Raw genomic sequence first — 13,033 nt, 5'->3', positions numbered from 1 at the left:
GGACATGAGTCCATGTGCCGCGTTTTAATATAGTGTACTGTCTTTCATGGGACTTTGAATATTTATCACTGTAAAGGATTTCCTCATTCCAGATTTCTGTCCATCTTTTGAAAGAAAGTGCTAGTTCAAAGTTCAGGTCATAATCATTCTGCCTGCCCTGCACTGAGGGATGAATGTCAGTCTCATGTGGACTGTCATTGTCAGGGCTGTCACTCTCTCTATGCATACCTTAGACTTGTTTATCATCATTGTAGCCCAGGATTTCCCATGTATTGTGCCTGTTTGATTTTACAAATGTAGATAAAGCCTTTGGCGAGATTTTGTTGTGGAGTAGCTGACTCAGGTGTGTCCACACTTTTTCTGAGGGAGGTGCTATATACTAGCCTTTAACTACATCTTCCCTAGAAGATAAGTTGATTTTCACAATATCAGCTTTATGACAAGCTGGCTTCCTTGGCATCTGATCAAAATAAGAATAATTTGTTGATTACTCAAAACATTTTAAAATGACAACGTAATGAGCCCGAACCTCCTGCACACAGAGCACGCTCTAACCACAAAGCTACGTGTATGCTTAAATGGACGTTGTGTGTCCTGTGTTGTCCTGTGCTGGCAGGCAAGATTATTTGACTCACAATTCCTAGAGTCGATGCAGTCATTCTCTTTAATAATGCCATTCAAAAATTCTGATTAATTCATTAGCCATTCAGCATAAACACACAAAAAAAGCATGTGGCAATTTCATTTTCATTGCAATCAGTCTTGCTATCACGTGAATAGCGCCTGATTTGTTTATTATTTTAAGTTTGGAATATAGGTGAGCATTTGTTCCCCATGACCTACTGGAGAACTGAACACACAAAGTCTAGAATTATTTCTGTTGGCAGCACACGGTCTTGACAAAACAGCTTCCTGATACCCAAAATGCAACGCCAAAACATTCAGCGATTTGATACAATTTCTACATGTTGTTGCTATTCCTGACCCCTGGCTGAGAGAGGTGGACAGTCATGCCTGGTAAGTTACGAGTCTCCAGAAATGGCACTGACGCAGTGCAAACAACGAGACCAGTTTTAAAACTATTTGGACAACAATGGGGTGCAAAATGAAGTCACATGTTTAAAAAGTATTGTTCTAGGCATATATGTGAAGAACTAAAAGAGCACAAATGTTTCTTTTAACAGCACAAATAGGAACAAACCAAGCATAAACAAACGAGACCGGGTTGGGACAATTTGGACGACAATGGGGTGCAGAGTGACGTCATTGCTTTGGCAAATATCTAAAATACTGAAAGAGCACAGATGTTTCTTTTAATGGCACAAACGGGCAAATACTGAGCACGAACAAACAAGAACAGTTTTGAACGATCTGGATGATAATGGGGTGCAGGGTGACATCAGAGCCTATAAAATATCCACCCATCCATTACCCAAGCCGCTTATCTCAATCGGGGTTGCGGGGATGCTGGACCAATCCCTGCAGTCATTGGGCGGCAGGCAGGGAGACACCCTGGACAGGCCGCAAGGCCATCACAGGGCCGACACATTCACACCTAGGGACAATTTAGTACAGCTAATTCACCGGACCTACATGTCTTTGGACTGTGGGAGGAAACCCACACAGACACAGGAAGAACATGCAAACTCCACACAGAGGACGACCTGAGACGACAACCCTGGGGTTCAAACCCTTGCTGTGAGGTGACCGCGCTAACCACTGCACCGCCACCGCCTATAAAATATAATGCTTAATATCTCAAAAACCATTACAGCACAAACAATAGTTTTTTACAGCACAAATCAGTACAAACGCTGCAGTAATGAATGATAATATTTTTAATCATGTGATTACATGGGGTGCCAACTTCACGGAGGCTCGAGTACCTGGTGCTCCTTTAATGTAACTTCTATTGTGTTTTTATGCTAATGTGTTTTAATGTGTACTGTCTGGACGTGCTATGCTGTATTTTAATGTACCCATTTTACTAGCAGTTTTTTACACATGCAAGCCAAAGACAAATTTCTGCCTTTTGTACACAAAAAGTAGACAAAGTATTTTCTACATAATTATATATAGAGCAGACATCAATGTAATGTTTGCTATCCCCACTCGTCCACCCCCTCCCATGCCAGTGTTTAACTCTATGGCTTCCTTTAAAAAACAACTACCTAACTTTTGATTATAGTTTCCTGGATGACTATATCACAAAAGAAAACAAAATATTGGATCCCAATTCCAAAATCCCAAATTTTCAATTCATCGGAGTTGCAAAAAAGTTGCCATTTCGAAAACGGAGCGCAATCTTAGAAGAATATTGAAACAATAAATGCAACATGAACCCAATGTGTTCCTAAAAACAGAGAGCAAAATGGTCTCTTTTATGTGACGCAATTGAAAAACAACACTCGAGCATCAACATCAATGATATCAGTTAGCCATGTACAACTTTGGCCTTTTGAAGGATGTGTTTTTAAAAATGTAAAAAAATAAATAAAAGAAAATCAATAACTTACAAAGCTTGTCAATAAATAACATATTGGTTTCCCCCTGTAGCACCCTCTCCTTTTACCTCAACCTTATAACCAGTGTTCGCTACAAGTATTTCATGAGTTGTGCAAGGTGTGCTTGAGCTTATATAACTAACTGCTGTAATTAATCTACTGTGGACGTATCCGGTGATGCTCTCTGTCTGCATTAGCTGACTGTATCCTCTTCACGCGTAGCTGTTGGTTGTGACCAGCAACTCATAAGCTGGGTCATGACTCCTCCTGCACAGCACTACACAGGCGCATAGCATGCCCAGCATCTAAAGGCAGACGAGAGAATGGATACAAGTAAAGCTGCCGAGTCACCACCCTACAGCTATACTGGCAGAGGGGGGGTGGAGCAAGGCCTTAAAGGAAAAATTCGCTGATTTTCAACCTTGTCTCTGTCTATATGCAGCAAAAATATCACATATCAAACAGTTGTTCAATTAGTTGTTCCCATTCATCTCTGCATCTCTGGAGCGGAAGTTAAAGTTTTTTCTGTCCGCTGGGGGACTTACGGTGACATCAGTTAATCAATCAATCAATCAAGTTGCATTTTTTATAGCGCTTTTCTCGCTACAACAGCCACTCAAAGCGCTTTACAATTCTCACACACACACACACACACACACACACACACACACACACACACACACACACACACACACACACACACACACACACACACACACACACATGGCATGGAAGTGTCATTGACAGATGATCAGCTGGTAGATGGAAAAACTAACAGCCTAGCAGGGTTTCTGATACTCTAAAGACGCCGTTCACAAAAAACATCCTTATTTTCATGGCTATGCTACATTTCCAATGGTGGAAATTACATCTCACACCACTAGCACTGAGAATTGTAAGGAAGATGCTATAGAAGCTAAAGCACAATGCATTCTGGTACATGTAGGCACTATGGGAAAGAATCTCTGAGCAGGAGAACACAGATTTCTCCATCATTATAGTACACAGTGAGGAGGACTTTATTGCTTCAAGCAGCTGCATTACTCATCGGTACTGACTGCACATGCACAAAACAATCAGTGAATTTTTTCTTTAATATCAAAAGGAAACACTGCACAAATAACCAATGATCAGTAATAAAAGGGAAACAATTACCATTTTCAACATTATTCCTCTGTATATGTCTCATGTATAACACACTTTTAGCAGCCTTAACACTAAGCAGTTTTCTATGCGTCTCTGAAATGCTGCCAAAATTGTTTGGAAGTGTCCACCAGTGACATCACTGGCAGACACTCTATGAATGTGAAAACTACACTTACTTCCTGGTTTGCCACTACCTTCAACTAGATCACATTGTATAAGAAAATTTGAATAGCAAAGCTAGCTGTTCTAGCAAATGCCATATAGAGATGGCAATTCATGGACTGTCCGCCAATGATGCCCCTGGCAGACAGTGTTCTAAAAAATGTAGGCAGTGTGTCAGTGATACACAGAAGACTGCTTAGTATTATGGCTGCTAATGGAGTTTTATCCCTACAACATATACACCGATCAGCCAAAACATTAAAAACCACCTGCCTAATGCTGTTTAGGTCCCCCTCGTGCTACCAAAACAACTCTAACCCGTCGAGGCATAGACTCCACAAGACCTCTGAAGGTGTCCTCTGGTATCTGGCACAAACACGTTAGCAGCAGATCCTTTAAGTTCTTTAAGTTGTGAGGTGGAGCCTCCATCACATCCCACAGATGATCGATTGGCTTGAGATCTGGGGAATTTGGAGGCTAAGGCAACACCGTGAACACTTTGTCATGTTCCTCAAATCATTTCTGAACAATTTTTGCAGTGTAGCAGGGTGCATCATCCTGCTCAAAGAGGCCACTGCCATCAGGGAATACCACTGCCATGAAGGGGTGTAATTGGTCAGCAACAATGTTTTGGTAGGTGGTACGTGTCAAAGTAACATCCATATGAATGCTAGGACCCAAGGTTTCCCTGCAGAACATTGCCAATGCACACTGCCTCTGCTGGCTTGGCTTCTCCCCATAGTGCATCCTGGTGCCATCTCTTCCCTAGATAAACAACGCACACACATCCGGCCATTCATATGATGTAAAAGTGATTCATCAGACCAGGCCACCTTCTTCCATTTCTCCACGGTCCAGTTCTGATGCCACGTTGTAGGCGCTTTCGACAGTGTACAGAGTTCATCATGAGCACTGTGACTGGTCTGCAGCTACACCGCCACATATGCAGCAAGCTGTGATGCACTATGTGTTCTGACACCTGTCTATCATAGCCAGCATTAACTTTTTCAGCAATTTGAGCCACAGTAGCTCTTCTGTGGGATGGGACCAGAGGGGCTAGCCTTCGTTCTCTACATGCATCAATGATCCTTGGGCGCCCATGAACCTGTTGCCAGTTCACCGGTTGTCCTACCTTGGACTGCTTTTGGTACTGATCACTGCATACCGGGAACACCCCACAAGACCTACTGTTTAGGAGATGCTCTGACCCAGTCGCCTAGCCATCACAATTTGGCCTTTGTCAAAGTCACTCAGATCTTTACGCTTGTCCATTTTTCCTGCTTCCCACACATCAACTTCAAGAACTGACTGTTAATTTGCTGCCTAATATATCCCACCCCTTGACAGGTGCCACTGTAACAAGATAATCAATTTTATTCACTTACCTGTCAGTGGCTTTAATGTTTTGGATCAGTGTATTATAGAGAAGTGTACGGAGAAAATTGTCTTTTTTTTTTCCTTTGAAGCAGATATGCCAAATTGTTAAGTAATGCATGTTACAAAATCAGAATATCACGAACAGAATCTGTTATGATTCTTTTTAATGTTCTTTTTTAAACTATTTAAGTTTACAAAATGCACAGCATAGCTTCTGCTAAAACAAATTATTGTGATACTCTGTAAACGGCAGCAAATAGGTGTAGCTAAACCAGACTGGTCGCCTCCTCTTTACGTGTCTATGGACACGCTTCTGCAAGTCACTTATACGTGTTCATTGACACGTATCTCACAGCTGCCGCTAGGGGCGCCCTGTAGCCTACTAGGTCTGTCATGACCATGGTCATGATGCAATAGAATGTCAAAAACATTGAACAAAGATGGCAGAGCGATGCGAAGTGAAGCGAATGTTCTTAATATGTGAGTCGTAGCTAAATTTGCTATCTTCAAATTATTTTTTGACTCATATTAACGTTATATGCGAGTGGATACTATATTTAAATTGAATAAATGTAAGCTAAATAAACGAAGTGTCAATGCAATCTCAATAAATTAGTCCCCACAATTTTGCATGCGATTTACCGAAAAACAATCGGAGTCTGGTAATGATGAGTTTGTAATCCGGTAAAATGGTGCGCAAATCTAGCTATGGGGCAACAGCCAATTCTATAAAAAGGATGTCTAAATTAACATTTTACTTAAATATGTATTAGATGTAACATTACCTTGTGTGGTGGAGAAATTGTGGTGAATCCCGACCAATACAGCTCTGCCTAGACCTAGAAGACAGGATTGCGCACCCAGTGGCCAGAAGACGGGATTGCGGCCCCAGTGGCAACTAATACGTGTCCATATACATGTATTTCGCTCTCGCAAAAACGTGTCCTCTGACACGTACGTATTGTGATGTAGTGTTTAGCTAAACCTTGCAAAAGGAATATTTTCTGAGCAAGATCCCCCGTATTTCAGAGTTACTAAGAGATGATTTAAGATTACCTGTATTGATGCAAAAGTCAGAGCAGCCCAAATGACATACATCATGATTTCCTTTAACTTCTTCACAACAAGAGCCTCACAACCCTAGTTGAAATAGAAATTCAGATAAGTTAAAGGCATTCAGCAGCACAAAAAATTGCATGCCATGCATAAAAATGCATGCAATAGAGCATTAAAAAATTCCATTTGTAAATTTTCATAGAACTCTTTCTTTCTTAAATCAAAATCCATCATATCTATTCCTTCTTAAATCCAACACGCAACAAAGCCTGACAAACATACTGGTGAGTCTGAGGTGAACTTAACTTTAGAATGAGAGTGTTTACCTCTTGGTAGAGATCTCCTGGTCGACTGAGCGTGCCTGTGCAGTTGCTAATATTTGGTTGACAGCAGCTGACCGGGACACTATTGTTCTTGGATTCTTTGAACCAGGTTGTGTTCCTCCAGTCAGAGTAGTTGTGGATGCCGCAGCAGTGAAGCTGAAAGGACAACAGATAGAGAACTGAGAACCTGTAGAGTAGATGTATATACCAAAGATACAACCTGCATTTTGAAAATACTGGTAAAGGGAAGTGTTATGAAAACTGCAAGCCGTCACAGCTCATCTGGTGTTCAACCGCCCTAAGTTCTCCCACACAACTCTCCTTCTCATGTCCCTCCACTGGCTCCCAGTAGCTGCTCGCATCCAGTTTAAGACTCTGTTGCTAGCCTACAGGGCAGTGAAAGGAACAGCTCCTTCCTATCTCCAGGCCATGGTCAAGCCCTACACCCCCGCCCGACCACTTCGCTCTGCTGCCTCGGGACGCCTGCTTGCCCCGTTGCTCAGAGGCCCTTGCTGCCGATCGACCCGGTCACGGCTCTTTTCTGTCCTGGCCCCACAGTGGTGGAATGAACTCCCCACTGATGTCAGGACAGTGGAGTCGCTGCCCATCTTTCAGCACAGGTTGAAAACTCACCTCTTTAAGAACTACTACCCTGTTACTTGTTCTTAGCACTTATTGTATTCACTCATTTCAAAAAACAAAACAAAAAAATCTCTTTCTTGCACTTTTACTTTAGCACTGGTTTTGCTCTTAGATGCTTGTTTAGATGCACTTATGACCTCTGATGACTAGTAGTTCTCCTGATTTCCTAAGTTAAATGCACTTATTGTAAGTCGCTTTGGATAAAAGCGTCGGCTAAATGACTGTAATGTAATGTAATGTCACCAACAGCATCGCCCATTCACTGGCCTTGCCACACTGGTGTGCTTAAGTACCGATTGAGGGATTGGGGGCAGACATTTTTAATGGCTACTCTAGGGTATTGTTTTTGGGTTCACAGGTGGATTATGAGTGACAAGAAATTGTGAGGGAGGGCACTGTCACAGGAAGGGGTTTGCTTTTGCAATTTATTTCTGTGTGAGGAAAGTAGTTATAACCTAATTTATACTCCAGTTACAGAATATATCTGGCCTTTGCAACTAATTTTAGAGATCTGTGACAATAAATCAGTGCATGTGCTCATAGTAAAATAAAACTCTTGCAACATCAATCTATTCTTTTTGGTCATTTATTACTGATGAAAAAAAAAGAAAAATGGAACATAAATTTCAAAATTATTTTATAGACTATGTGGAATGATTAACTTTCAAGCATAATTATTAAACATCTGTCATCACAAAATCTCATATAATGACGCAGCCAGAACCTATTGCATTCCATGCCAGATCTAATTTTAAACTCATTTTCAAATAACCACATCTCAGTTTCTCTCACAGCGTACCTCAGTGTCGTTGGCATCTCTCTGCTATTAGCCTTTTGTCGAGCAATGGTGATCACGGTCCATAAATAAGTAAATTTTTAAAAAAAAGAAAAAAGATTCCTCTTCAAGGCCACAGAAACGTCAACCCAGAACCAAACCTACCCATTGCACACTCATGTGAGGACCTATAACTGATGTCAAACACGTTCAATGGGAAGAGTGCCTTATTGGACCCATCACCCTATCATTGCTGCTTTCATTTTGGTACTTCACCCTTTGTCAGTTGTCAATCCTCTAGTATACAAACACCTTATTGCTAAAAAGTTATACATGTTCATGAAAAACAGCCCTTTTGCTGAAAGTTCATTATGCGTCACGACTCAAATTCATGTCTGTTTGATTCCGTGTTTTTGTTTGTTTGTTTTTTTTCACAAACAAATAAACAAAAAACTTACCAGTATATAGACCATAACCATTAGTAAAACATCATATATACTGGTATATAGACCATTGCTTATGGTCTATATATAACTTATCAGTATATAGATCATAACCATTAGTAAAACATCATAACCACATAGTTATGTTTTGACCAAAGACGGTTGATACAAAAACCGTCAAAAATAACTTTTATACATATATTTGTTAACTTTTCTATTATTCAATAAAACAACGAAACAAGAAACAGAGACTGCACACTGATCACTGTGCTGGTTTTGTTCTCACCTGCCTCTGGACATAGTCAATAGCACGGCTAGGGGCATCCGTGTTTGTGCCATTGTATCCATTGTACACTTTCTGGATGGAATGATTCACTTCATCCTCCACCTGAAACAAATATGCAGTTGGTACTACAATCTCTGTACAATATGCTGTCTCTTTTGCATATTACTGAATTTTCTACTAGGACGTAACAAGCTGCAGGTATTTTGATCTCCACTGGGTCTACAGTTCCATACATTTTGCCAACACTCAGATCCATGAAAACTAAACTGCAAACTCAACACTCATTAATTGGTACACTGCAGTTCGCCAAAGTCAAAAGCCGAACAATACATTTCTAAGACCTTTTCTCAGAAAGAAAATACCATCTACACTGAGCAAATGGGCAACCAAGCTGTACAATGTTTCAAGGAATTGCACTATAAATACATATCGTAAAAACTAAAGGCTTCCTAAAATGTTCAGGTTCACAGTTCATAGACATTTACCTTTGCTCTGTATATGTAGCCTAGTACCACCACCACACACTCTGTTAAAAATACCAGCAGGAGAATTGCAGCGAACTAAAATACAAAAAAAGAAGGGAACATTGGTTAGGGATTTCTTAGTCATACTAGTAAATTCTGAAATCATTACACATCAATTATCTAATTCTAGAGTGAAAATGAAAGAAAAATTTTGTTCATCTAAATATTTGCTTTGTATCATTCTAGTGCTCCCCATTTTGTGACAGACATCTTGGATGTCGCCTACTAAGCAATATTTTTAGGCCTAAAACGCACATGTTACAACAAATCATACTTACAGTTGCTAGACCACAGGAGCTTTCACGTATAGTGGCACAGCAGCCAATTAAGCCAATGATGAAGAGTAGAGTCCCAACTGCTATTATTATGATAGCCGGAATTAAAGTGTACACATCCTCAAAGAAATGGTCATAGTCATCATATGTGATAAACACATAGGCCCCGATGTAACATAGAATTCCAGCTGCAGCCTAAAGGGACAAAGACATACAGAGATGGTCAAAAACAGAGAAACAGAATACAAGGGAGGGAGGGGGCATGGTGAGGACCTTAAATAATAATAATAATAATAATAATAAAAGTGTGATCCATCATATCTTTCAAATCAAAATCAAACCCCAACTCTGCCAATTGACAGTCCCACATCTACTTTGTTTAGAGCGACCTTGAAGGGGATAAAATACCAGACCAATTCAAACTGGGGCGGTTGTTACCACCGCAAAAGCGATTATTCACCAACTCCTGCAGGTTTTTTTTCCAACGACTTGGCATTTTGCTCCTCCACGTTACGGCGTGTTTAAATGCTACACATGACCTCATTTTCATGGATTTGTTGGATGAAAATGCCTCCAATTTCAACTTGATAAGAGCTGAAATGCCATCGCTATCTAACCAGCTGGCAGCTGCATTGTGGTAACCTGGCGTGGGGGCAAACTGGCACACAATTTGAGTGGTTGCTGACGATCAAGGTTAGCTAGCTAACGCTGACGTTAACTCTCTTTATTTGCAGGCAAACAGCAGCCTTGTTAAATTGCACATACGACGCTACTGCCGCCATACGGATGGTTTGGGAAGCCGTTCGCCTGTCGTTAACCTGCGGAATGTAGAACATCTTTATGGCGCAGTTTGCCAGCTTGCATAGCTCATCCACCTCTGGCCTCGTCGGGATATGCAGTAGGCAACATATTGTCTATATAAAATCCATTTGCTTACCCAGAATATGAGATTGAGAAAAACCAAGACGGTTTTAGATGAATTAATCCCACACTGTCCCATAGTCGCGTTAGGACTGCAATAAAAGTATCATAAAACGTCGGCGCACCTGCAGGTCGCTGTGTTATGGTAATAAAATGGCTTCGACGCCCCAAGCGCTGCGAGTCGTCTTAGTTTGGACCAATCAGATCGCCGTTCCAGGGTCACATGCTCCAGTGAGCTCATCGTTCCGACCAAACTGAACAATTATGGACAATATCGGACACTGTATATTCCCGTGACGTTACAAATTGTCTTGAGGATAGACGTTTAAATAGTTGGTAACTCACAATTATCTGGAAATAAACTGCTAGATTTACCACTACGGGGGCGGGGTGGGTGGGGGGGAGTATCCAAATGCACTTTTTCCTCCAAAAAAAAAGTTTAATCGAATATTCAAAAATGTCCGCGTTCATGTCAGTCTTAAATGATGGGCTGTACATGATTGGAGATACTTGAATTGAGCTGAACTAAACTGAACTGAAGTGACGTGACCTTTTGGGTTGGTCTGACACCATGCAGCTCGAACATCACTGCCAGTATTTTAAAAGCTATTTTGTGTCTATCCCGTTAGTTTTGCGCAGAAAGGTCACCCCTTGGGCTCTGGGGACCATTTGTCATTTCATGCGCCAGAATACTCTAGTAATGGCCTCAAAATGCACTTGACATGTCCCTGCCAGTGGGTGGCAGTGTATCCTCGTCACCACACCACACTCTGTAAATACAGGCAGCTGCAATAGCAATATGGAGCAAACAACAGCAGTTCGGAGCTACATGACAATCAATAAGTTGCATAGATAGCTTGTTCAATCACGTAATAATAAGATGAAATCGATAAAGCACTTGGGCTGCACCACCACAGTCCCTAGGGAGACATGCAATAGCATGTTCCCTATACTCTCTTTTATCATTTCAGTAGCCCCCCTCAAGGTAAAAGGGATTGGGCGATCCAAAAGTTGTTACCTGTAGTGTTCTCACTCGGTAATGCTAAGTTAAAATCTGCCACATTTGAATGTGTCAGGTTTCGTCACTTCAGCCAGACTACTGTGGCATTTATAAGCAGGGGAAATAAGATACTGTTGACAAACATCCACATTTTGGTTTATGAATCATTCAAATTCTGAGCCTATAACCAGAACTGGTGACCATGAGAGCCTATACACAGTTGGGCTAGTTGAGCTTTGAATTTATGTCCACCAATCTAAAAAACATAAACAAACAAAAAATAAACAAATAGATAAAAGCGAGAATAGACAGAAAGATAGGCAGGGTGACATTGATAGATAGATCATAGTCCATCCGGTGTTATAGTCACCAGCGTTAAATTCCCCTTTAACCTCTGCAAGATAAGTAGTGAGCTGGCTGATTTTCTGTTGTTTGATGATTTCCACCTTCATCAAGGTCAACTACATTGAAGGGACACTTCTTTTAGGCTGAATTTGGATGTTGTCCTTGACCTATGCTGTAACATACGTATATTCTCCATAATTAAATACAGTTTAAGATTTGTATATTTGGCTGTAATATTTTGTGCCAATCTAAGATTATTTCAAATAATTACATGGACCAGCAATGTGAATCAAGTTACTGACATGTTCCAATTGTGATCCTCTGTAAGGCAGAAGGCCTTAACTTTTCTTTGGTCATTTTCATCACGTTACTAAGCTGTCATAGAAAAAGTGAACTCTAGACAATTCCACTTTAGCAAATTCCAACCATTTAGTTTCTATACTGTAAACCCAAATTAATTGTCTTTTAAATACATATAATAACTGTTAACTCACTGGCGTTCTTAAAAAAAATAGAGCAGCATGGTGGCCCAGTGGTTAGCACTGTTGCCTCACAGAAAGAAGGTCCTGGGTTCGAACCCCAGGCCGTCCAAGGTCCTTTCTATGTGAAGTTTGCATGTTCTGCCCATGTCTGCGTGGGTTTCCTCCGGGTGCTCCGGTTTTCTCCCACCATCAAAAAGACATGCATGTTAGGGTTAATACTCCTGGCTGTGCCCCTGACCAAAATTGAAAGAAGAACTGGAGTTGGTCCCCGGGCGCTGCAGCTGCCCACTGCTCCTATACAATAGGATGGGTTAAACACAGAGAACAAATTCATTGTAAGAATATAATTATTGTAAGAATATGACAAAATAAAGTGGCTTTCTTTTCTTCTTATTATCTATCAATAAACCGTTATTATTGTCAAAGCACACATTTTACCCATGCTTTTTATTAGAATGTAGCCCCAAACACATTTCTCAAAAAAGCTCAGTTGAATATTTCAGACTGTCCTCGTCTATATTCTTAAACTTATTTGAAAATGATGGAATGAAATTGAGTGAAGTTAAATTGATTGAACTGAACTGAACTGAACTGAGTTGAACTGAATTGAACTGAACTAAACTAAACTGAACTAAAATGAAACGTCTCTAATCTGATTTAACAAAACAGAATCTACTTGTAGAGCAACTAAATGTTTAGGTCAAAGAGCTGATTCCTCTCTTTATCCTCGTTTTTTTTAAAGCAAATTGTTAGCACTGTTTATGATGGTTAC

General features: G+C 40.7%; 1 protein-coding gene across 1 annotated transcript; it reads right to left on the bottom strand.

Moving 5' to 3' along the window:
• Nucleotides 1-214: 214 nt before the first annotated feature.
• On the bottom strand, nucleotides 215-10,572 carry LOC130111453 (tetraspanin-3-like). Its single transcript, XM_056278651.1, has 7 exons — nucleotides 10,451-10,572; nucleotides 9,517-9,708; nucleotides 9,200-9,274; nucleotides 8,715-8,816; nucleotides 6,572-6,724; nucleotides 6,246-6,329; nucleotides 215-2,809 (listed from the first exon to the last, which is right to left on the bottom strand). Exons 1-7 carry the CDS (start codon nucleotides 10,511-10,513, stop codon nucleotides 2,717-2,719), a joined length of 762 nt encoding a protein of 253 aa, XP_056134626.1. The 5' UTR covers nucleotides 10,514-10,572; the 3' UTR covers nucleotides 215-2,716.
• Nucleotides 10,573-13,033: the final 2,461 nt, after the last annotated feature.

This window comes from Lampris incognitus, chromosome 4 (assembly GCF_029633865.1).
Source record: "Lampris incognitus isolate fLamInc1 chromosome 4, fLamInc1.hap2, whole genome shotgun sequence".
Classification (NCBI taxonomy): Eukaryota; Metazoa; Chordata; class Actinopteri; order Lampriformes; family Lampridae; genus Lampris; species Lampris incognitus.
The sequence above is the reverse complement of the archived record's forward strand: the minus strand, read 5'-3'. Positions and strand labels throughout refer to the sequence as shown.